Source organism: Petaurus breviceps, unplaced genomic scaffold (assembly GCF_028583685.1).
Source record: "Petaurus breviceps papuanus isolate PSGF00001 unplaced genomic scaffold, PetGlider_PUasm1.0 213, whole genome shotgun sequence".
NCBI lineage: Eukaryota > Metazoa > Chordata > Mammalia > Diprotodontia > Petauridae > Petaurus > Petaurus breviceps.
The window spans coordinates 3,508,166-3,535,357 of record NW_027185860.1 but is presented as its reverse complement, the minus strand read 5'-3'; the positions used below and the strand labels follow the sequence as shown (position 1 = coordinate 3,535,357).

The 27,192-nt window shown below is 34.7% G+C and overlaps 2 protein-coding genes across 3 annotated transcripts in view; one reads left to right on the top strand and one right to left on the bottom strand.

The window, feature by feature from the left end:
- The window catches only part of GBE1 (1,4-alpha-glucan branching enzyme 1), a 272,631-nt gene that overhangs the window by 130,631 nt on the left and 114,808 nt on the right, over positions 1–27,192 (top strand). Inside the window, exon 7 of the mRNA XM_069093902.1 lies at positions 1,207–1,416. Coding sequence (XP_068950003.1) covers positions 1,207–1,416 — 210 coding nt within the window. The remainder of the gene's footprint in view (positions 1–1,206; positions 1,417–27,192) is intronic.
- Positions 24,401–26,184, bottom strand: LOC138165506 (GTP-binding nuclear protein Ran-like). 2 transcript variants are annotated; one of them, XM_069093891.1, is made up of 2 exons: positions 25,212–26,184; positions 24,401–25,154 (listed from the first exon to the last, which is right to left on the bottom strand). In XM_069093891.1, exons 1-2 carry the CDS (start codon positions 25,729–25,731, stop codon positions 25,114–25,116), a joined length of 561 nt encoding a protein of 186 aa, XP_068949992.1. In that variant the 5' UTR covers positions 25,732–26,184; the 3' UTR covers positions 24,401–25,113. The 2 variants fall into 2 exon arrangements, with proteins under 2 accessions (XP_068949992.1, XP_068949991.1); XM_069093890.1 differs by having other exon boundaries at positions 24,401–26,184.

Below are 27,192 nucleotides of genomic sequence, written 5' to 3'. Positions count from 1 at the left end.
CACACACACACACACACACACACACACACACACACACACACACACACGCCTATATGTCTATGTAGCATACATGATCACATAACAGGATATACATATTGTGCATATATAATACACACACACATATATATGTAAATATAGGTATTTATATGTTTTCTTTCTTATTAGGAAGTCTGCTACTTGAGGGCACAGAGACTGTTTAGTACACTGCTTAGTACAATGCCTCCTTCATAGTAAACTAGCAAAAGTTATGTTATATAACTTCGTAGGACTCTACAGCTAGAGTTGGAAAGGACATTAGAGACCTTCATGATATATCAGGGTAAGAACTGAAAGAAATTGTGTAGCAAAACCTCATTCAGAGGGTAGATTCAGTTAAAACACTGTCTTATCAGCATAGGAAACTAGTTACTTTTTAATAATGTTGGAGGTCTGCTAAGTGAAAATTTGCAAAATCTATCAATATGTTTTATGAATATGAATTGTTATATCAAAACATTCTCTAATACCAAAGCTTTGAATACTACATATTTTTACTGCAGGATATGCATATTTTATTGCCGCATATTTTATAGTCATTAATTTGAGAACTCAGATTTTCTCCGAAATAAACATTCTAAACCTATTTTGAACTTAGGAACAAGATTATAAACTTCTTATAAATACTTTGTCTATGTTACCTTTATATCCCACAGTATACAGTAGGTATTACTTAGCATATTACCTAAAATGTTTTATTTTCTTTCACACATCTTCTCCAACATTTATCATTTTCCTATTTTGTCATGTAAACCAATCTAAGTGTGATGTCATGCCTCAGAGAGTTGTTTTGATTTGAATTGCTCTCATCAATAGTGATTTAGAACATTTTTTCTTAAGACTATAGATAGCTTTAATTTCTTCCTCTGAAACCTGCCTGTTCATATATCCCTTGACCATATAGCTTATTTTCTTTTGACCAGACCAGTGATTTCATTTGTACAGGCAAAGAAATTCTTAGGTGTGGAACTTCTTCTACCAATGTACCTTCTCTGCAGCTTATAGTCTTAATGAATTGCCTGGAGAGGTTAAGTAACTTTTCCAGAGTCATACAATCATTATATATTAGAGGTGGGACTTGACCCTAAGTCTTTCTGACTCTGAGCCTAGCTTTCTATACAATATGACAAACTGCCTCCGTTTAATTTGTATTTCTTTTATTACATTTAGCCGTTATGGTACCCCTGATGAATTGAAAGAACTGGTTGACACTGCTCACTCGATGGGAATTATAGTTTTCTTGGATGTAGTTCATAGTCATGCATCAAAAAATTCAGAAGATGGTCTTAACAAGTTTGATGGAACTGATTCCTGTTATTTTCACTCTGGTCCTAGAGGCAATCATGATCTCTGGGACAGTAAACTATTTGCCTATTCCAGGTATGTATCTTCTTTGGAGAAATCTTGTATTTAATTAAACTTCTTTTATAATGATTTTACAGAATTATATAACATAATTACATTTTCTTCTCTACTCATATACAAATGTTATTTGTAGTCTAGATCAGGGATATCTTATCTTCTCTAATCACTATTTTTTAAAGTGTATGTAAATCAATAATTAAAAATTATGCTATATAAATTTGCTACTTAAAATAATCTCAGATAAAGTCTTTTCAGAAAAAGTATAACATTTTATTTATTCCTAATTACATGTTAAGACAATTTTTGGGAACATTTTTTTTTTAAGATTTTGAGTTCCAAATTCTATCCCTTCCTCCCTCCTCTTCCCCCAGACAATCAGACACAGGTTATACATGTGCAGTCACGTAAAGCATTTTCGTATTAGTCATTTGGTACAAGAAGACTAAAAAAAAAAAGAATGAAAGAAAAGTGAAAAATAGCACGTTTCCATCTGTATTCAGACAATATCGGTTCTTTCTCTGGAGGAGAATGCTTCATCATTAGCCCTCTGGGATTGTCTTCGATCATTATATTGGTGAAAATAGCTAAGTCATTTACAGTTCTTCTTTATACAATATTGCTGATATTGTGTACAACATTTTCCTGGTTCTGCTTACTTCTCTGTGCAACAATTCATGTAATTCTTTTGAAGATTTTCTGAAATCATCCTGCTTGTCATTTCTTATATCACAGTAGTATTTCATTACAATCATATATCACAGCTTGTTCAGATATTCCCCAATTGATGGGCATCCTCCCAATTTCCAATTCTTAGCCTCCCACAAAAAGAATTGCTAAAAATACTCTTATACACATAAGTCCTCTGCCCCCGTTTTTGATGTCTTTGGAAGGTAGACCTAATAGTGGTATTGCTGGATCAAAGTATATGCACAGTTTTATTGCAACTTCCAAATTGCTCCTCAGAATAGTTGGATCAGTTCACAGTTCTGTCAACAGTGCATTAGTGTTAGGGCCGGCCAGGTGGCTCAGCGAGGAAGAGCCCCGGCTCCAGTGTGGGGATGACCTGGAGATCGAATCCCGGGCTCAGACACTCAGCACCACACCCAGAAATGACTGGCCGTGTAACCTTGAGCAAGCTACTTAACCCCGATTGCTTAAAAAAAAAGTAACAGTGCATTAGTTTTCTGGTTTTCCCACATCTCCTCCTACAGTTATCATTTTCTATTTTTATCATATAAGCCAATCTATTAGGTAGGAGGGGGTACTTCAGAGTTGTTTTAATTTGCACTTCTCTAACCAATAGTGATTTAGAGTATTTTTTATATGATAATAGGTTGGAATGAAACCTTTAAAAAAACTAGATGAAACTTTATTTTTTTTCATATCAGATTTGCTTAAATTCGGTACATTAATTAATATACCTACTATATGGTAGGTACTTAAAGATATCTTTTTACTTATAGGTTAAATTTTATATTATCACAGTCTTTTAATTATTAAAAAAGGAAAGTGTTTCTCAAATGCACATTCCTTGATTGCAAAGGTTGGGGCTATGCATATGGAATATTGCATGTCAGATTTGGTTTATGTGTTAGTTTAGCTTAACCTTTTTTCCTCCTGTCTTTTTATATTGGGCCTTAACTATTAAAATTGATCTTCTTTTTCAATAATTAATTCTCTTGTACCTTCCCTATAGCAACTCTTTGAAACCTTTTCTCCTCAAGCTTCCATATCCATCCCTTTCAGTAGAGGACTTCACCTTATACTTTACTGAGAAAAGAGAAACTACTGACTGTGACTTCTTTCTCCTCTGTTCTCTATCTTCAAATCTCTTGATACCATACCTCCCCCACTCAGTTTTCCTGCATTTCAGTCTCTATTAAACTAAGGCTTTTCTCTTAGCCAAGGACAACCCCTCTATTTGTGTTTTTGATCTCAACTCCTCTCATCTCCTTTTGTAGACTGCCCCCATAGTCACCCACTCTTTCTCTTCAATCTCTTCTGATCTCCTAGCTTCCTCTTTGCTGTCTACAAATAAGCCCAGTCTCTCATTAAAAAAAAAAAAAAACCACACATGAAAAGAAGCTTCACTTGAAGCTACCATTCTCTCAAATTTTTTTCCTCTGTCTGTTCTTCCATTTTCAACCAGACTGCTAAAAATATGTCTGCAGTTATTCCTCACACTTTTTTATATATCTCAGTACCACAATAATGACAATAATGTACATATTCAGGAACCCACTGCAGTATCTTGGATGAAAAGAGGTTTCATCAAGTTTAGGAAGCCATAGTAAATCATAGAACAATACTTGCCTTACTTTCTTTAAACGGGTTTTATTCTCTGCAGTTTCTGTTTTATGAGGCATGCTGCTAATAATCTTTCATTTTCCTCCTCTGTAAGGCTTAAAAAAATTTGTTGTCTTTGGTGGCTACATACCAATAGCTAGTTTTCTATAGCACTTGAAGTTTTGAAAAGGTTTTTACAAATATAATTTCATTTTATCCTCACTAACCCTTGGGGGTAAGTTCTATTATTTTGAGGCAAATGCTATCATTTCACCCATTTTACAAATGATGAAACTTAGACAAACAGAGGTTGATAACTTGCCCAAGGTCACACAAATAATAAGCATCTTAGGCGGGATTTCATTCTGCATCATTATTTGAAATGGAGTCTTCTTGACTCCAGATCCAGTATTTTATCTGCTGCACAATCTGCCTGCTTCTGTCTCTCAGTTTTACAGTAAATCAAGTGTCTATTACTAAGGTGTTCTTTATGTTTTAGATTTTTGGTGGGTTTTTCCCCTCCTTATGAATCAATGAGTGAATGAATTACTATTCATTTAAGGGGGAAAAATATTTATTGAGTTTCTACTATGTGCCAAACACTATGCTGAGTTCTGGAATTGCCATTAAGTAGCATATATTCTAATGTGAAAGAGAATATATATTGGAAAATTGTAGCCAAGGAGGAATATTTTGGTTTGAAGTCATGGAAATTTTGTATGAAACTATAGTAGACTGACATATATTTTCCCATAGCAATGGGATCATTCATTTGATTAGGATTCTACATCTGAAAGAGGGAAAGGACAGGGAAAGGGATGGTTCTTGGGATATAAATTGAATCATGGCTGGGGCTAGCTAGATATAGAGACGCGTATCGGGTACTCCTCAGTAAGTTATGGACACTGATTTACATTGGTTATGAACTAATTAGTTGTGTTTGATAATCTACTGCTACATGAACTAATTTTTTGTAATTGCTGTCTGTATTCTTCTATCCATAAACAATTAAAAATCTGCAACTTTGTTTATATAGGCCAAGTTGTGTTTCTTTGCATTTAATGTGGTCTTATTTCCCCATTTTTATGATTCCTTTTAGATTCATACTCATTTTAGCCTTTGCATTAACAGATCAGTGGTCTCACTGTACAAAAATAATTGTATATGTAGGGAATGACTTACAGATAGTAATAGTTTCCTATTTGTTAGAAATATAGTCAGTGTTGTTTTTTTTTTTTTTGGTAATGCTATAGTGTTCTATCTGTAGAAATAGTTACTTTTTTTGGGTAGTGTTATTTGATGTGTATCTTGTCCATTGCCCTTTGATTCTTTTCTAAAAGCACTTGTATTTTATACACACACACACACACACACACACACACACGTGCACACATAAACATATGTTTGTGTGTGTATGTAGGTATGCCTACATGCATGCATGTAGGCATGCCTTGCTGCCTTTACTTGCTGCCACCTTTATATTAAAGCCTCTAAGAATTAATGATACATTTAATTTTGAGGAACTTAATGAGTTCTCCATACAATTTCTCTATGTTATAATCCCCTGCACCGATCAAAATCTTTGACAACAATTCTTTTCATTGTGGTCTTTTTCAAAGTACTCATTGCAAGTCTTACAATACAAAATGACTAAATATCCCATGAAATAGTTTTTTTTATACTTTGGACACATCATATGATCAACTCTCACAATTCTTTTATTTGTCTCTCCAAGGAAAATCTGATATCTGTCTTTCAATTTACTCAAACTTCCTGCTGTCTTGTGGTTTCATTTACAGTGAAAATGTCAAGATTGACATGATTGAGTTTCTTCTCTAGTATGATTACTTATTGACATTTGGACAAGTCTTTCACATTTACAATATCAGTAGCTATGGAAAAGTATACTGACAGTCTACAAACTTGGTGATTCTTTCTGCTTTCTCTTCCCTCTTTTATACTACTCTGTCAGCATGACTTGAAACAGAAGTAACTGAGAGCCATTTTCTGTTGTGCTTTATTTTACCATGAGTTCATCATGAAGTAGCTATCAAAACTGGGCCTTGGAAAGCAGATGGTCTTTTGAAAAGACTGTACTTGTCTTTTCTGCATGGTAGAACCTGTGAGTTCACACATTGCTGGCCTAGTCTTTTCATTCATTCATTCATTTAATTTTTAATTTATGGAATAAAACTATCGTTTCTATAACATGGTATAATAAAAAAAAGATGATTGCACATGAAACTGCAAATTTATTATGTACAGCTTGCTAATCCTTTTAAATATATAATAAATTTATCATGTAACATTCTTCCTTTTCTTTTGTCCTTTTTTTCTTCCCTGTGGGGGCCCCCCCATTCTCCCTCCCCCCACTGCCCTGCCCTAGAGATTGTTTTCATTAGATACAAATATGTATAGATGTGTAAAATCATTGTATACATACTTCTATTCAGTTCTTTATCTGGATGCAAATAGTGTTTTCCTCCATGTGTCCTTTGTTGTTAATTTGGATATTTGTAATAGTCAAAATGACTTAGTCACTCACAATTATTCTTAAAATAATACTGCAATTTCTGTATACAACATTCTCTTGCTTCTGCTCACTTCATTCCTTAATATTTTATGCAAGTCTCTCCATGTTCTTCTAAGATCATTAAAGGTATCATTTCTTATAGCACAGTAGTATTTCATCACAATCATATACCACAACTTGTTCAACCATTCCCCATTTGATGGAGATCCCAGCAATTTCCAGTTCTTTGCCACCACAAAGTGAATTGCCACAAAATATTTTAGAACATATCACTTTTCCTTTTTTCCCTAGTTATTTTTGGAAATAGTCCTACTAGTGCTATTGCTGGGTCAAAATATATAGGCATTTGCATTTCTTTAATCAATAATGATTTAGAACATTTTTTTCTTATGAGTATAAACTGTTCTAATTCCTTTACTGGAAAACTACCTATTTATATCCTTTGACCATTTATCACTTGGAATGGCTTATATTCCTAGAGATTCGACAAAGTTCTTTATATATTTGAAACAATCTTTATCTGAGAAACTGTCCATAAGTACCCACTTCCCCCAATTTTCTACTTTCCTTTTGATCTTAGTTACATTTGTTTTATTTGTACAAAACCTTTTTAATTTAATATAATCAAAATTACCCATTTTATACCAACTCTGCTCTCTGTCTCTTGTTTATTCACAATCTGTTTTGTCTGTCTATAAGTCTGATAAGTAATAGTACCTGCTTCACAATGTTACTGTGAGTCTCCAGTGGAGCTTTTGCAAACCTTAAAGTTCTATGTAAGTAATAGCTATTATTTTTATCTATTATTATCCAAAATAGAAGTTGCTGATTATGTAGATTCTGAGCTCATAATTTTTCTCTTTCCATATCTTCATACCAATGGTTATTAATTTTAAATTTGAGGCACATTTAGTGTTTGGCAACTGTAACAGTTCTAAGCACTATTTTGTTATTACTTTTATGTTTGTATCATGATGTATTACATATCATATTAGATTTAACAGATGTTTGAATTTGAATTTCAAGTATCTGAGATATTGGTTTATTGAGCAGTTTTCCTGTTATATAATAAAACCTCCCTAATGTTAGGATCATGTCTTATTTAATCTTTGTAAACAATGTCTACTATATCATATACAGTGAACACTCAATAATTGTTTTCTCAGTGAATCTACATATGTATGATGCTTTTCAATAGATAAATATTTGTGTACATATATGCATATTTTTATGCATATATTTATCACAGCATACAAGAAAATGAAACAAAATTTAGACATTTATTTTTCCTTGTTATATACACTTCAATCAGCAAATCAAGTGTATTTTGTTATTCAAAAAAAAGCAGAAATGTTAAGTTATAGCACTTTGAATGAAATGAAAGGAAGCATTTTTTCCTTTTTTTTTTTTACTCCAGAGGTATACATTAAAATTAACTTAATTTTTACAGATGAAGTACTACAAACATGAAAATTTTATATAAGTTGCAAAAGCCATGAGAGTCTTAGTGTAAAAGTTCACTAACCGATTAAAAAAAAAAAAACATTCTTGATAATCAAAAGTAAGGTCCTTGATGGCAGGTATTATTTAATTTTTTGCCTTTATATCTCTAGCACTTACCTGTCTAAAATTCCCATTTCTTCATGGTGCCATTTACCCTTATTGCCTTCCCTTTGAAATTAATTATCTCCAGTTTGTGCTGTATACCTTATTTATTTGTAGTTGTTTGCATGTTTTTCACCTATTAGACTATGAAGTCCATCAGAGGAACTGTGTTTTTGTTTTGCCTTGTTTTGTATTCTTAGGTCTTAGCAGAATGTCTGGCTCATAATAGACCTTACTTAATAAATGTTTGACTTGACTTGGCTCTTGGTTCCCAGTATTTTCCCTTTATTCTGTTGCTGTCACCTTGCTCCCTCTTCTTTTCTATGCCTCTTCCCCAGTCATTCCAGAACCACAAAAGTAAAGTTTCTATAGTATATTTACAAGTGCAAAGAGAATAGACAGATTGAGAAATAATATACCAAGTTAAAAGTATGAATAAATAAAACTCCCAGTACCAGGCTCTGTCTTCTAAACTCTTTGTACTAGCTAACGCTGTCCAGACTATGCTTCTTTCATCACGATTCTCTTTTGCCCTGGAGCATCACTTCCTTTAGGGATTTTCAAGAAAATGGCACCTCACATCCTGGAACAATCTGCACCATTTCTCTTGACCCCTTGTACCTCTCAGATTTTAACATGTGAATTTAAAACAATTTAAACAATTTTTTTTTGTTTTCAGTTTCAAATTTTATCTCCTCTCCCCCCTTCCAAGCAATCTGAAATAGGTCAGACATATGCAAGCATGTGAAACATTTCCATATTAGTTAGTTATTTTGTACAAGAAGACTGAAACCAAACAAACAATGAAAGAAAAGTGTTTTTCAGTCTTTCTTGGGGAGACAGCATATTTCATCATGAGTCCTTTGGGATTTTATTAGATCATTGTACTGCTGAGAATAGCTAAGTCATTCACAGTTCTTTATCATACAGTATTGCTGTTACTGTGTACAACATTCTCCTGGTTCTGCTCAGTTCACTTTGCATTAGTTCATTTAAGTCTTTTCCAGGTTTCTCTGAAATCATTCTGCTTCTTATTTCTCGTATCACAATAACATTCCATCATAGTCATATACCATATCATGTTAAGCCATTCCTTAAGAAGAATTCCCTCAACTTCAAAATCTCAGTCTCCACAAAAAGAACTGCTGTAAATACATTTATACAAATGGGTCCTTTTCTTTTTTTTTTTTTTTTTGATGTCTTTGGGATATAGACTTTGCAGTGGTTTTGCTGGATCAAAAAGTATGCACGGTTTGATAACCTTTTGGGCACTGTTCCACATTGGTCTCCAGAAGGTTTGGATCACTCTACAACTCCACCAACAATGCATTATTGTCCCAATTTTTCCTTTTTTGTCATATTGATAGGTGTGAGGCAGTACCTCAGAGTTGTTTTAATTTACTTTTCTCTAATTAGTAGTGGATTAGAGCATTTTTTCATATGACTATATATAATTTTGATTTCTTTCTCTGAAAACTACCTGTTCATATCTTTTGACCATATATCAATTGAGGAAGGACTTGTATTCTCATAAATTTGACTCAGTTTTCTATATATTTGAGATATGAGGCCTTTATCAGAGATAAAGTAAACTGTAAACATTTTTTCCTAGTTTTATGCTTTCTTTTTAATCTTTGTTGCATTTTTGCTTTTGTGTAAAACGTTTTTAATTAAATGTAATCAAAGTAATCTATTTTGCATTTCATTCTGTTCTTTCTCTCTTATTGGTTTTAAATTCTTTTCCATAGACAGTTAAACTGACAGGAAAACTGTTTTATCTCCTGATTTGTGTGTGTGTGTCTTTGTATGTATGTATGCATGTATGTGTATGTATATAAAGTATACACACATAAAATTTGCTTATGGAACCTTTTATGTGTAAATCATATGCCCATTTTGGCCTTATCTTGGTATACTTTATGAGATGTTGGTCTATACCTAGTTTTTGCCATCCTATTTTCCAATTTTCCCAGCAATTTTTGTCAAATTATGAGTTTTTTTTCTGAAAGCTTGGGTCTTTGGGTTTACCATATATAGCAATCATATAGCAATATACTATATTGCTATGGTCACATAATCTTCTCCACTCATAGTATTTTATTTTTTCCAATTACATTTAAAGGTAGCTTTTACCATTTGTTTAAAAAAAAATTGAGTTCCAAATTTTTCTCCTCTTTCTCCCCTCTCTTCCCTAAAACAGTAAGCAATTTATTTGATTTAGGTTATATATGTGCATTCATGTAAAACATTTCTATATCAGTCATGTTGTCAAAGAAGAAATAGATCAAAAGAAAAAAAACCTCACAAAATAAAGAAAATTCAAAAAAGTAGAAATGTGGGAAACAATTTTTATAGCAATTATCTCTGATGAAGGCCTAATTTCTCAAATATTTAGAGAACTGGGTTAACCTTCTAAGAATATGTCCCTAGTCGATAAATGGTTAAAGGAGATGAACAGGCAGTTTTCCGACAAATATATCAATGCTTTCTAGAGTCATATGAAAAAATTTCCTCAATTACTGATTAGAGATATGTGAGTTAAAACAACTCTGAGGTACCATGTCATACCCATCAGATTGGCTAAAATGACAGAAAAGGAAAATGATATTGGAGGAGATATGGGAAAATTGGGACACTAATGCATTGTTGATGGGGTTGTGAATCAACCCAGCCATTATGGAAGCCAATTTGGAAGTATGCCCAAAGGGTAAACAAACTGTGTGTACCCTTTGATCCAGCAATACCAATACTAGGTCTGTATCCCATAGACATGAAATAGGGAGAGAAAGAGAAGTGGACCTACATATAAGAACTATTTTATAGCATCTCTATTTGTGGTGGCAAAGAATTGGAAATTGGGGAGATGTCTGTTAATTAGGGAATGGCTGAACAAATTGTGGTATATGATTGTGGTACAATGTTGTTATGCTATTAGAAATGTGGAACAGGATGGTTTCACAAAAATCTGGGAAGGGTTGTGTGCAAATGAAATGAGCAGAACTAGGATAACATTGTCACAGTAATAGCAATATTGTATGATGATAAACTATGGATTACTTAAGATCTCATCAATTCTCAAGGAGTTATGGAAAATATTATCCACCTACTGGATAAAGAACTAATGGAGTATGAATGTAGATCAAAGCATATCATTTTCACGTGTGTGTGTGTGTGTGTGTCTGTGTCTGTCTGTTCCTTTCCTCTTTTCCTTTTGATTTGTTTCATCTTTCATAGTTCAGGTCTTCCTTAATCTAATTCCAGTGCTGTACCTACTATGCCATCTAAATGCCAGCTAAAGAACTGTATATTCTTTATCAAAGGTCTCATTCCTATACCAAAATGTTCCTATGTTTTTTGTACATGATCATTTCCTGGCATACCTTAGTTTCTTTCTCTTTTGTAACATTTATCAAATGCTCTAGTTTTCTCAGACATTGAACTTTACTTTCCTACTCAAGATCATTTGTTATTTTTACTTACTCACTTTGTAGCCATTTTTTGAAAGCTTCGGTAATAATTAAAACTACAACCTATTTCTAGACATTTTTCAGTAGAATTATTTTTTTCATTGCTCATTCATTATAAATTATTATTTTGCTTCTTTTGAAGTATCATGAATTTTATTGCAGAAGGTGAGGACATTAGGAGGGAGCAAAGGGAGTTATGAACTTCTTTCCTGAATGAATTTATATGGCTTAATTTTCCTTCTCTGAACCACATCAGTACTAGATTTCACATTTCATTCTAGCCTTTTAGTAAATGACTTACACTGTGTAAAAACTTTTATTGCAACATGCATCATTATTTATATACATTTTGAACACAAGTGTTTTAAAGACTTTTTGAGCAGGCTTTTGGGAAAAACTGTCCTTCAGCTGGATTTTATCATTTAGCATTTTGACCAGTGCCAACTAAATCGTTACTTTCTCCTTAAAATTATCCTAATTGTTGATTGAAAGCCATATAATTTTCTTGTGTTACATGATTAAGACTAATGTATGTTGCATATGCTTAGATTAGCAGCAACTAAACTTGCTTTTGGTATGCACCAAGAGGCTTCTATTTGATTATCCTGAATTTCACATTTTCCAAATTGCTAAATAAAATTTACTGAATAAGATTTGATTCTATTTTAGTCAGTCCTGCTAGTCTTTGAAAGTATACAAAGTTGTAATATTTGTGTGGTCAGGGCTGTAAACTCAAACACAGTACTGAAAAATTTATACTAGATTCCTTCTATTTTCCACCTATCATTCATACAGATAGCAGTTATATAATATATGCCAAGCATTGTGGGAGCCTCTAAGGAAATAGACTAAATAAAAACAGACCCTTCCCTTGAGGAACTTACATTCTATCAGGGTGCATCAACATAACACAGATAGCTATATGAAAAGTAAATCTGAAGTAATCTTGGCATGGGGTGGAGGAGTACCCTAACATTTGGGTAAGATCAGTAAATAAAGATTTTATGCTAAACCTTGAAGGAAGCCAGTGATTCAGAGAGGTAAAGAAGGGGGTACATTTCAGGCATGGAGTACAGTTTCTACAAAGTCATAGAGACAGGAGAGAAACTCTCTCTCTCTATCTATATATGTCTGTGTGTGTGTGTATGTGTGTGTATATATATATGTATATATATACTATATATGATATAAAATTTAGCCATTTTGTTCAGAATGTGCAACGTGTGAAAATAATTATGTGCAATACTTAAATAAGCCTTGAATGATAGGCTAGACTGAACAAAATTGTCAAGGGCTTTACAGGACAGAGAAGTTTGTATTTTATGCTAGAAATGATTCTGAAATACTGCAGTTTTATGAAATCAGGAAGTGACATGGTGAAATCTATATGTTATAGGTTTCTATTTTACTGATTTTATTCAGTGTTGCAGATTAGAATAAAAAGGAGAGAGATCTGAGGCAATTGTAGATCCCTTGCTAGAAGTGATCCAGCCTGAACTAAGCTGATGCCTTTGTGAACAAAGAGAAGGATGTAGATGCAAAAGATGTGGAGATAACATTGACAATTCATTGTATATGTTGAGGTGAAGGAAAGTGAAAAGTCAGGGGTTACTTCAAGGTTGCAGATCTGAGTGACTTGAAAGATAGTAGTGCTCTCAACAGAAATAAGACATTTAGGTAGAGAGGTGAGTTTGGGGAAAAGAATGAGTTTTGTTTCAAACATCTTGAATTTGATATGCTTGTATAACATTTAGGTCAAAATGTCTACCAGAATAGTTGATAATTCAGAGTGGTTTCAGTTGATTAATGAAATTATAAGGAACTGAATGGAATAGTAAAGGAGTGATAAAAGCAAATGTTGTGACTAGATAGTCTTCCTTCCCCTCCTCCAAGGAGTTTGGCTTTGAAATAGTGGAAAATATAGGTTGATATATTAATGAAATGGGTAGGTGAAGTGATTTTTTTTCAATATGGGAGAGAGCTGGGTATGTAAGTTGTAGAGAAGGAACGACTAAGGGAAACTGAAGATAAAAGAGAAAAAAATACTCATGTTTGGGAGAGTAGGAATGGGAGAAGATCCATCTAGAGACTAGAAGTGATGGGATAGAGACCTTATATATCTTTTCATTTCTTTTTAAAAATAAGCCATTGTAGAGATAGGAAGCATCATATTGTATGTGTGTGTGTATATATATATATATATACATATATATATATATATGATGATAAATATATAGACATCTTGACTCTGATCTGCCCATTTTTTTTGTGTGTCCATGATAAATTAAGTCAAATTCTTTTATAAATTAATAAGTAAGTTCTCCCTTTCCCTTTTCCATAACTAACCTTTTGGAGATAGATGTACCTTAAATAATGGAACTGTTGTAGTTTGGGATTTAGGGGTGCTCGAGACCCCAAAATACTGACACTCTGGGTCCTGTTGAATGAATTTGACTCAAGCCTTTTCTCAGGCAAAGTAAAACAAGGTTATTAAAGATTCACCATAATGGGTAGACTCTTTAGGCATCTAAGTATTTGTGACACTCATATTGACAACAATCTGACTTTAGGCATCTAAGTATTTGTGACACCCATATTGACAACGTAAGTCTGAACTACATTGAATCTCAGCACCTTCAGGGAGACTAGATGGGTCTTATACAGAAAGACTGTGGGAGGGATCTAGTGTTGATCTAGAGGAGAGTTTTGGGGAGGGTCTTGAGGAGTCTAAGGAGGATCTTGACTGAGGTCAGACTCCAGGAATGGGATTAAGGGTGGGAAGTAGCTAAAGGCTACCTGGAGATGACAGACAATGGAGGGATAGGGTAATTAGGGGTAACATATTTGGGTATAGATATTTTGATAGAATCAAGAATAGGAAGTAGTTGGACAATGGAGGGCTAGGCTAGGTTAAGAGTAACAGGGGTTTGGATTTGGCAGTAATGCAAGCCTTTTGGCCTCAGGTAAATGCCTTATCAAGTGGGAAGATTCAAGGAAATTTACAGAGCCAAAACCCTGTGAGAACTACAAGCATATATGTCACCTAGACCCCATCCTCTAACTAGTTTAATGTTATTTAACCATAGAACATATATAATCCTACGTTGTAATTTCGTTTCTTATACCATTATTCAGTGCATTTCTGTTGTTTTTCTATGATAATAGTTCATTTGTAAGTAATCAAAAGATTTAATCAGAGTTTAATATTAATGTAGTTTTCTTTGTCAAAGAACCCTTATTCATTTTAATGTTTTATACACTGTGAACTTATATGCTTTTTTAAATGAAATATCAAAACAGTAAAATCTCACTTACCTTGATGGTGGTCTTCTATTTACCTACCTCAGTTCAAGAAAAGTTTATCAGTTGCATAGTATAGATATGAAGTAAATTTTTTTTGTTGGGGTTGGAGTAGGCTGAGAGGGTACTTTCAACCAAGGAGATCAGTTTATTTTTCTGGTAGAAAGTGGTACTTGAGTGTTAAAGAAATATAGGAATTCTATGAAGCATAAAACATGAAGAGGCAGGACATTTCAGGCATTTGGAATTGCCAGTGAAGTCAATAAGTTGGCATGTTTCAGTAATTCCAGTTACATATATCATATTAGTACCTTTCCCTCTATAGGCACAGAATTTACTCCAGTTATCACATATTTCTTGGAATTTTACTAATCTCTCTTTTTCAAATCCATTCAAATCCATTTTCCAAGCAGCTGCCAAATGACATCCTTAAAAAAAAAATCATATGAGCCTAAAATTACAGATTAATAACTAGAAACTTAAAGGCCATCAGATCCAACTCCTTCATTTTATAAATGAAGAAACTGAAACCCAAAAGGTAGTAAGTGAAAGAAACAGAATTTGAACCTGGGTTTTCTAATTCATTGCTCTTTTTCCTATTCTATGTTGTAACGCCATGCACAAGCAGCTTTCTAGAGGACTGCTGCTGTGAACAGCTTTCAAGGTTCTGATTACATAGTATAGTGAACACTGTTCAATAACAAATCAAAGCAAGATATTAAGAGAAAATCAAGGTACAGCATTCACAATGTTACAACTTATCACAGAAAAAACAAAATACAACATTCCCAATGACTTATCACTAAAATTGCTACATAGTTTTCACCAAAGTTGTCACAATAGTTTTCAACAAAGTATAATCATTTAGTAACTCAATCATTCAATCATCCTTAAGGAGGCTTGCATCCTTAAGGGACACAAAATACAAAAGTCAAAGTATTCCACCCCTGGGTGGTACATTTATTTAGTCAATCACAGAATCTTTAACTCAAATCACAAAGTACAATCACAAATAAATTACAATTCTGTCAGTTACTACTCAACAGAAAGTAACACAGTTCAGCAGATAGGGCTTCCAGCTGTCTGACCATTACATCCACACCTCGTTAGTTACCAGCGAGAGAAGCACCATCATCTGGGTTTTCTGGGGCCGGAGGGCCGGGGAAGGGGCTGGCGCTCAAGGCTTCCCAGAGTCTCATTTGGCCAAATACACAACTTCTCAAAATGAGTCCCAAAGCAAAACCTCACATAAGGGTCAGTCACTACTCAGTATTCATGGAGAGGTATTTTCATCTTGACTCAAGGCAGGCTTTCAGCTTCCCTAGATCCTCCTCCATGGTCCCAACTCCTACCTGAATTCACCAAACTGTCACCTGGGTTCAAAGGCAGACAGTTCCCAGTTCCTTGTCCAGCTGTCTGTGCAGTTCCTGTTCCACACTGAAGCTCACATTGTCCAGTCCACCTTAAAGCCTTTACAGTCTGTTACCAGGAAGTCAAGGCTTAACAAAGCCACAAACAGAAAAAATGCCAGCACCATAGTCATGCTTCCTCAGTCTTCTGCAGCTCTGGCTGGTCCTTGGAAATCCTCAGAAGCTTGGCTGACCCTCAGACTCAGCAGCTCCTCAGCAGTTGGCCCTCAGAAGTCTTCAGCAACATAAACTCTATTCAAAAAATCAAAATCACTTTATCCAGCCTCCACGTGGCTTGCTCCAAGAAATTCTGTCTCAGTTCTCATTCCTCTTCTCAGTTCTTCTCAATTCTCAGTTCAGTCATCAGTCCAGCCTTGCCTCCACGATGCGTATCCCAAGAAGTTCTGACTTTCCCAGCTAGTGTTTTTCCTTATATACAGTATTGCTCCTCCCTGTTACATCAGCAACAGAGTTTCATACCTTCTGTTTCTTTAACAGAGGCTTAATTTGAAACTAGGTGCTAAGTACTTGTCAGCTTAGCAATACAAACAGATCTTCTAATTTCATTATCATTACATATGTTCATAGTTGTATAGTGAATAGAGAGTTGGCTTCAGATCTGAGTAGCATTTGTCACTTCTGACACATTATTGACAGTGTGACTCTGGGTAAGTAACATAATCTCTAAGTGTGTAAGGCAGGTAAGTTTCAGAGCAGATGCTGTTCTGCAATAGTAGTGAGAACTTTTTCCATATTTTTTGTACCAAAGACATTAAAGGTGTGTTGCAGAAAAACCCCAGGGACTCACTATTTGACAAAACTGCTAGAAAAACTAGAAAATAGTATGGCAGAAACTAGGCATAGGATGACATCTTATACCATATGCTAAAATAAGGTCAAAATGGGTTTAGACATGTGATACCATAAGCAAATTATGGGAACAAGGAATAGTTTGCCTGTGAGATCTGTGGAGAACAATTTATGACCAAACAAGAGATAGCAAATATTATGAAATGCAAAATGGATAATTTTGCATTAAATTGAAAAGGTTTTACACAAACAAAATCAATATAACCAAGATTAGAAGGAAAGCAGAAATCTGGGAAACAATTTTTACAGCCAGCGTTACTGATAAATGTCTAATTTCTCAACCATATGGGGAACTGATTCAAATTTATAAGAATATGATTCATTCCTCAATGGATAAATAGTCACAGGTTACAAAAAGGTAGTTTTCAGATGAAGAAATTAAATCTATCTATAGTATTATTAAAAAAAAGCTCTAAATCACTATTAATTAAATAACTGAGTTAGAAGAACTCTGAGGTACCACCTCACACCAATTAGATTGGCAAATATGATGAGAAATAAAAATGATAAATGTTGGAAAAGATGTGGGAAAAGTGGGACACTAATGCATCGTTAGTGGAGTTGTGAATTGATTCAACAGTTCTGAAAGGCAATTTGGAACTATGCCCAAAGGGATAAAAAAATCCTTCAATACCACTACTTAGTCCTGTATCTGAAAGAGATCATACAAATGGGAAAAGGACCCACATGTACAAAACTCTTTATAGCAACTCTCTTTGTGGTGGCCAAGACTTGGAAATTGAGGGGTTGCCTATCAATTGGGGAATGGCTGAACAAGTTGTGCTATATGAATGTAATTGAACATAATTGTGGTATAATAATGATCAGGTAGATGCCAGAAAAACCTGGAAAGATTTACATGAACTGATACTGAGTAAAGCAAGCAGAACCAGGAGAGCATTGTACACAGTAACAGCAACATTGTGCGATGGTCAACTTTGATAGACTTAGCTCTTCTGACCTATACAATGATCTAAGACAATTCCAAAACACTCATGATAGAAAATGCTAGCCACATCCAGAGAAATAACTGTGGAGTCTGAATGCAGATAGAAGCTTAATATTTTCTTTTTTTTTCTTGTGGTTTTTCTTTTGTTCTGATTCTTCTTTCACAACGTGATTAATGTGGAAATATATTTCAAAAATAAGCCCAGTCCATAACCATTTAAAAGTGAACTGTAACTGTATTTATGTAAATATAATACATAGAGGAATATGTTGATGATTTAACAGTCAACAAAGAGTGCTTGGGTACTTTTTTTTAAATAAATACGGTGATTTCTTCTCTAGAGAGTTTCTGTTGAGAAACTCCTATTAACACAAATCAGCACCTTCTTTGCAACTCTTAGTGTTTTAGTCCTAACCTGCAGCTTAGTCTTACCTTGGGTGCTAATGTTGTGACACGTTACGATCCTAGGGTTTCCAGCCGAGTCTTACCTCTCCCAGGTCTTCAGTGCGCATCTGGTTACATCCCATATGTTCAGGAAAAGTCGAGCCAGTGGAAATGGAGAAAGGCACAGCTTTATTGGCAAGACAGCCGTGTTGTTACATCTCTCCCTACATCTCTCTCCAGCCCCCTCATGCTTCAGCCCTTAAATTCCCAAGAGTGCACTTGCAGACCTCATGGACAGCTCATGAAGGAAGGTAGGGGGCCAATCAGAGCACAGGGAAACTGTGTCCAGAATAGCTTGCATACTCCTGTGCCCTTACCGTTTGACCCCGAGATAAACATCAGGGTAACAGTGTATTTGCGTGACAGCACACAGTCTGGGCCTCAGCACTTCCTAGAGTTCAGGGCTCCCTGACCTCAGACAAGATAAGCACATGCCGCAAAGTGCCCTGTTACCAGACCTGAACTCAGAGAGGCTGCCTGAGACCTTTGGGGGGGCCGCAGACCCCAACATGCTAATAGGTTATTTATTTGCCCAGGGTCTTGTTTTGGCTTGATTTTTGTTTCAATCCATCTTTTTGTGGGTTCTGCTGCTCTAAAATTTGTTCAGAGTTATTATTTAAAGTATTTGGAGGGTTTTTGGTTTTCTGCCTTTATTTGCTATCTTGGCCCTGCCTGTCCAGAAATATGATACATGAGATGACACCTAGAGCTTTAGCCTTGGAAGCAACAGATAATGTATTTCCATATTAACTATGTATTGCTAAAAAGAAAAAAAAATCAAGAAAGATAAAGTGAAAAAAAAAAGATCACACTTTAATTTGCATTAAAAGTTCCTTAGTTTTCTCTTTGGACCTGGATAGCAGTTTTTATCCTAAGTCCTTTGAAATTGCCTTGGATTAGCATATTTTATAAGATTATTTAAGTCTTTCACAGTTGATAATCATTATAATATTGCTGTAACTGTGTCCAATGTTCTCCTGATTGTGCTCTCTTTAATTTGCATCATTTATTTCATATGTGTTTTCCTGTTTTTTCTGAAACCATCCCTCTCATCATTTTTATAGCACAATATTATCCTGCAAAATCATATATCACAACCTGTTCAGCCATTTGCCAATTAATGGACAACCCCTCAATTTCTAATTCTTTGACATGATAAAAAGACCTGCTGTCTTTGTACATGTAGGTATTTTTCCATTTTCTTTTGTCTTTCTAGAATACAGACCTTTTAATGGTATTGGTAGGTCTGTCTAGTATGTTGAGTGTAGTTGTAAATTGTTCTACAGAGTAGTTGGACCACTTTACAACTCTGCCACCAGTGTATCAATGTCCCAAATTTTCTGTATCCCCTGCAGCATGCTATTTTTCTGTTCTCTCATGCTAGCCAATCTAAAATGTGAAAGGTAGAACCTTAGAGTTATTTTTATTTTCATTTCTCTAAACATTAATGACTTAGAGCATTTTTTCATATCATTATTGAGAGTTTTGCTCCTTTCTAATAAAAACAATTTTTTCATATCCTTTGACCATTTATCCATTGAGGAATAGCTCTTCTTTTTATAAACGTGGCCAAGTTTTTGTACATTTGAGAAATATGGTGCTTTTATCAGAGAAGCTTGCTATAAATTTTTTTTTGCTAAATTTCCTGCATTCTTTCTAGGTTTTGCTTCATTGATATTTTTTGTAGACAAAATCTTTTTAATTTCATGTAATCAAAATTATCAGTTTTACTTCTGTGATCCTCTCTATCTCTTGTTTGGTAATAATCTCTTCCCTTACCTATAAATCTCACAGGTAAATTTTTATATACTCCTCTGATTTACTGTAATTATAATATCACTCTTTATGTCTAATTAACGTACCCATTTTGACCATTTTTTGGATCAGTGTAAGATGCTGTTCTGTGTTTCCTTTTTGCCAACATGCTTTCTAGTTTACCCAGGAATTTTTGTCAACCAGTATTTTTTTTTTTGCCATTCCCCAATTGATGTGCATCCCCTAAATTTCTAATTCTTTACCCCCAGAAAACAGCTGCTATAAATATTTTTGTACATATAGGTCCTTTTCCTTTTTAATTTTTTATGTCTGATTTCTCATAGAGTCATTTAGCTTCCATTTACTCCATTTTAATTTCTAAGAAATTATTTTTTTCAGTGAGCTTTGTGTCTCTTTCTATTTGGCTGATTCAGCTTTTTATGGCATTCTTCTCCTCATTGCCTTTTTAGACTTCTTTTGCCATTTAGGTTAGTCTCTTTTTTAAAGTGTTATTTTCTTCAGTATTTTTGGGGGTCTCCTTTACCAAACTGTTGGCCAGTTTTTCATCATTTTCTTGTATCACTCTCATTTCTCTTCCCAAATTTTCTTCCACTTCTCTTACTTGATTTTCAGAATCCTTTTTGAGCTATTCCATGACCTGCAAGTAATTCATATTTTTCTTGGATCCTTTGGATGTAGGAGCTTTGACTTTGTTATTTTCTTCTCAGTGTTTTTGAAATCTTCCTTGTCACCAAAGTAAGATACTATGGACTGAGGGTTTTTTTTTTCCCATTGTTTACTCATTTTCCCAGACAATTATTTGACTTTTTATTTATTTGTTATGGTAAGACTCTGCTTCCACAGTGTAGAAAGCTTCTACTACCCAAAGCTTCAGGGATTTTTGCATAGCTGTTTTCAGAGATACTACTTAGGGATACCTGTAAGTTTTCAGTTTTTTCAATGTAGTATGAACTAAGGAGAGGTGTTAACTCCTCTCCTGGCCTGTAGTCTGCTCTGTGAGTGACGACCACAAGCATTCTTTGCTTCCCTGGGACTGTGAGGAGGACTCCCCCTCCACTGCTGCCACAAGTTCTGTTATGTCAGTGCTCTTCCTTGCCCCAGGAGTACCTCCCAGTACTGCAACCCAGATACAAGTGCTGCCTCAAGGCCACCAGCGAGACCCCTGTGATCTCCTTCTGACCGGTTGTTTGACTCCCTTACTGTCTGTCTGTGGCCCAAGAGCTCTGGAAACTTCTGCTGCCACCATTGCCCCTATCTGTTTAGTCCCTCCAAAGGTCTGCTCTTGTTGGGGCTGTGCTGGGGCCTGGGCTGGGCTGTGATGCTCTCTCACCCAGGTCTGACAGACCTTTCTTAATGACCTTCTAAGTTGTCCTTTGTTTTTGTGGGTTGAGAAGACTGGTAACTGCCACAGTTGGCAGTGATTCACTGTCCTGAGGCGTGCTGCTGGTTTGCTGTAAGTTGGTCTGCATTGGTGTGGCCTGTGTTGGATTGCACTCCTTTCTCCTGGTGCAACAGACCTTTCCTTTTTTATCTCCCAGGTTGTCTTGGGCTGGAAATTTGTTTCACTCTGTGTCTTTTTGTGGGTTTTGTTGCTCTAGAATCTCTTTAGAATCATTTTTTTAAGTAGGTATTTGAAGGGGTTTAGGGGACAGTTCAGGCCAGTCCCTGCCTTTACTACAGCATCTTGATTCCTCCCCCCAACTAATGAATTCTTGCTGCAAGGCTTCCATCATTGAGTTTGCTGGAGTCAAGGACTACTCTATATTCTGTACCTAATTGATTCCACTGATTGACTTCTCTAGGGCCTAGTCACAATTAGATTGTTTCAATGATTACCACTTCGCTATATAGTTTCAAATCTGGAACCTTCCTTAATAAGGACACCTTCCTTAATAAATTTTTTTTCTTATCCCTTGACATTCTTTATGTTTTCTTTTTACAAGTGCATTAAAAAAAATTTTTTTTCTAGCTCTGTAAAATAAATTTTTGGTAATTTGATTTGTATAGTTCTGAATACATAGATTAATTTAGGTAGAACTATCATTTGGCTTGTCCTCGTCTTCAACAATTACTATTTCTCTGGTGCTTTGTATTAGTTTATAATACTGTTTTATAATTGTTTTCATATGGTTTCTGGGTTTGTGTAGAAAGACTCCCCAGTATTTTATATTGTCTGTAGTTACTTTAAATGGAATTTCTCTTTCTGTCTCTTCCTGTTGGATTTTGTTAGTAGTATATAGAAATGCTGATTATTTATGTGGGTTATTTTATATCTTACTACTTTGCTAAAGTTGTTAATTGTTTCAAATTTTTAAAAATTGTATAGTGAATTTACCATCATACAACTACAAAAGATCATTTTGTATCTTTTCCTATTTTTATTCCTTCAATTTCTTGTTCTTACTGCTATTGCTAGCATGTATTCAACAATATTAAGTCATAGGTGTGATAATGGACATTCTTCTTCACCCCTGATCTTATTGGGAAGGCTTCAAGTTTATCCCTGTCATAGATAATGCTCGTTCTTGGTTTTAAATATATAGTATTTATTTTAAAGAAATTTCCATTTGTTCCTGTGCTCCTGTGTTTTTGAGAGCAATCAGGAATGTATGCTGTTTTATAAAAAATCAAAACAACAACAGGAAAAGCCACTTTTTTTTCCTATTTGCTTCATAAGATTTTTTTGTTTTTAATTACTGAAACAGACAATTATGCTGATAATTTTCCCAATCTTGATCCAGTCCTACATTCCTGGTATAAACCACACTTGGTGATAATTTTGATCTTTATGATATATTGGTATAATTTCCTTGCTGCTATTTCATTTGAAATTTTTGTATCAACATTCATTAAGAACATTAGTTTATTATTTGGTTTCTGTTTTTGCTCTCCATGGTTTATTTGTGTCATGAAAGTAATTTTTGTAGGACTCCTATACCTGCTTGTTCAAGTAGTTTATATAGTATTAGAATTAATTGTTGCTTAAATTTTTGGTAGACATCACATGTTAATCTATCTGGTCATAGTACTTTTTCTTGGGGAACTAATTTCTGACTTGTTCAACCTTTTTGCCCCCTAAGATAGGGTTATTTAAGCATTCTGAATTCTCTTCTGTGAATCTGGGCAGTTTATATTTTTGTAAGTATTCATCCATTTCAATTAGATTCACAGTTTTACTGGCATATAATTGGACAAATAACTCCAAATAGTTGTTTTGATTTCATCTTAAGTCATAGCGCATTTCACCTTTTCATGTGATATTGGCAATTGGGTAATCATCATCGTCTCTCCTCCTCCTTCCTAAAATGGAAATGGATAGTAGGGTGGATTAAAAACCAGAATCCTACAGTGTATTGTTTACCAGAAACACAAAGCAAAGAGACAAACACCAAGTAAAGGTAAATGGCTGGAGCTGAGTGTATTATGCTTCAGCTGAAGTAATGAAAAGCAAAGGTAGCAGTCCTAATCTCAGACAAAGCAAAAGCAGAAATAAATCTATGTCTTGCTAAAATGTGTCATAGATAATGAAGTAATATAAAAATCAATACTCAACACATATGAACCAAGTGTGTAGCATCCAGATTCTTAGAGGAGACGTTATGTGAGTTCCGGGAAGAAATAGATAGCAAAACTGTACTAGTGAGGGACCTCAACCTTCCCCTCTCTGAACTAGATAAATCTCCTGGACTTCCTTGTTTCACCCCTGGTATTATTGAAATGCTTCTAGATTATCCTCATTACCTATAATGTTTGCTGATGATTTTAGATAGATGCTACCTATCATTTTAAGGAAGATTCCATTTATTCCTATGCTCTATAGTGTTTTTAAGAGGAATGACAGTTGGAGTGGCTAGGTGGCACAGTGAATAGAGCACTGGCCCTGGAGTCAGGAGGACCAGAGTTCAAATTTGGCCTCATACACTTAACACTTACTAGCTGTGTGACTTTGGGCAAGTCACTTACCCCTAAGTGCCCTGCCTTCCCCCCTCCAAAAAAAAAAAAAAAAGCAAAAAAAATAAAAAGAGGAATGGGAGTTGTATTTTGTCAGATGCTGTTTTGCATCTGTTGAGATAATCATATAATTTCTGTTAGTTTTGTTGTTGATATGATCATTTATGCTAATAGTTTTCCTAATATTGTACCAGCCATGCATTCCTGTTATAAAACCCCCCTGATTATTTCGTCTTTGTTTAATCTGGGCAATTTATAGTTTTGTAAATATTCATCCATTTCGCTAAAATTGTCAAATTTTTGGGCATACAGTTAGGCAAAGTAGTTCCTAATTATTGTTTTGATTTACTCTTCATTGGTGGTAATTGTACCCTTTTCATTTTTGATGCTGGTAATTCTGGTTACTTCTTTTTTAATCAAATTAACCAAAAGTTTATCTATTTTATTGTTTGTTTCCATCACCCCCTCCCCCCCCCAAAACAGCTCTTTTTTAAATTTATTAGTTCCATAATTTTCTTAACTTCAATTTTATTAAACTCTCCTTTGGTTTTCAGAATTTCTAATTTGGTATTTAATTGATGATTTTTAATTTGTTCTTTTTCTAACTTTTTTAGTTGCATTCCCAATTCATTTATCTGCTCTTCCTCTATTTAATTTGTGTATCCATGTAGCCATTTAGAGATATAAAACTTCCCCTAAGAACTGCTCACGCTTGCATCCCATAAATTTTGATGTGTGTCTTATTACTGTTTTTTTTTGATATTTGAAATACAACTTTGTTATGATCTAAACGAAAAGGGAATGGGAATGAACGTAACAAACAAGATTCACCACTGAATATTGTGATGGGACTGCAGCAGTCTTACATTTGAAACTCAAGGGGACGAAATTGCAGTCCAAAACAGCTAAATATGCAGGTCCAAACTATGAATTATATTTTTTTAAACTGCTGCATTCACTCCGAAGCCCATTCATTTCCTTCAACATCCCAAAGATTAAGCATATGTTCTGCTCAGCTATATAATAAAGTGGCAAGCACGCTACTCCACTGACATCACAGGACAGTTGCCTATAAAACTAGACCTCTTACATATCATCATCTTCATCAGGGAGCACAGTTGTCTAAGCAGTCTGTAAGTCCTGCTCAAACTGTGCTGCCAGTGCTGGGTCCATGACAACCCGTGGAGGTGCAAGAGCAGGCATGGCAACAAACTCCAAACTAGGGTCTCCAATAAGTTTTCTAGCAAGCCAAAGGAAGGGCTTCTCAAAGTTGTAATTACTTTTGGCTGAGATGTCATAGTACTGGAGATTCTTCTTCCTGTGGAAGACAATTGATTTCACCTTGACTTTTCTGTCCTTAATATCTGCTTTGTTGCCACATAACACTATAGGGATATTTTCACATACTTGTACCAGATCTCTATGCCAGTTAGGTACATTCTTGTAAGTAACTCTTGATGTTACATCAAACATTATAGTGGCACACTGAGCTTGGATGTAATAACCATCTCTGAGACCACCAAATTTCTCTTGGCCAGCTGTATCCCACACGCTGAATTTAATAGGACCTCTGTTAGTATGGAACGCGAGAGGATGGACCCCAACACCCAGAATGGCTACATTCTTCTCAAATTCACCAGTCAAGTGATGTTTTACAAATGTGGTTTTTCCAGTACCTCCATCTCCAACTAACACAAGTGTGAACTGCACTTGGGGTTCTCTTTGGGCGGCAATCGCCATGGCTCTTCCAGAAGCGTCTCCGTCTCCGCCTGACCGAACGATGGAAAGATGGTGGAAGAGTGTCTTATTACTGTTATTCTCTTGGATGAAGTTGTTGATTGTTTCTATGATTTGTTGTTTGATCTACTCAGTTTAAAAAATTAGATTATTTAATTCCCAATTAATTTTTAGTCTACCTTTCTGTGTCACCTTATTACATGTAATTTTTATTACAGCATGATCTGAAAAGGATTTATTTAATATTTCTGCCTTTCTGCATTGCATTGTGAGGTTTTTATGCCGTAATACATGATTAGTTTTTGTGTAGGTGCCATGTACTGCTGAGAAAAAGGTGTATTCCTTTCTGTCTACATTCAGTTTTCTCCAGAAGTCAACCATATCTAAATTTTCTGAAATTCTGTTGATCTTCTTAATGTCTTCCTTGTTTATATTCATCTAGTTCTGAGAGGAGGAGGTTGAAACCCCCTACCAGTATAGTTTTATTTTGTATTTTATTTTCTATTCCCTTGACTTTGCCTCTGATAATTTTGATGCTATACCACTTGTTGCATATATGTTTACTAATGATATTAAAATGATATTTTAGCAGAATGTTGTTTCCTTATATCTTTTAATTAGATCTATTTTTGCTTTTGCTTTGTCTGAGAGATCAGGATTACCACCCTCCCCCTTCTTTTACTTCCACTGAAGTGTAATATATTCAGCTCTAGCCTTTTACATTTACTGTGTGTGTATCCCTTTGCTTCAGATGTGTTCCTTGTAAACAACATGTTATAGGATTATGGTCCTTAATCCTCCGGACTACCTTAGAGAGTTTCGTAGTCTTTTGTAGCACCCTTAGAGTGCTATGTAGATTCAGTTATTGTTACTACATTTCATTCATTTGGATGTAAAAGGCTTAAGTCATTCAGGTGGGTCCTTGTAGAAAAGAAGGAATTGATTACCACTAATATTAGAAACTTTTTTTTCAGTTAAGCTATCTACTAGAATGTACTTCCCCTGAATTTAGATATTAGAAATATAAAGAATGATGTTCTATCTCTTAATGAGATTCTGGACTTGCTAAAGGTAATCACTCATTTCTTGAGTCTGAATCCCCACTTTTTAAAGGGCAAGGATATACTTGGTATACCTATGTCTTCCAGCATTTTACTTCTTTCCCTTATCACTTCAGGCTCAGAAATAATAATAATGATAATAATAATAATAGTAATAATATGAGGTAAAGGCTTATCCAAATTGTAGTGTAAAGGATAGTTCTCAAATTTCTAAGCTTTCTTAAACTAGGTGTAAAATCTTTCACATCTCTTGTGATTGAGCTGAACTAAAATCTAAAATCTTGAGTTGAACTTAGAAAGTACTTTGTTTCCAAACATGGAGTTCCTTTGTTTTATGCCAAGTTTCCTAAAAAATGGATTGTTAGTATAGTATGAACCAATCACCAATTTTCCTAAAAAATGG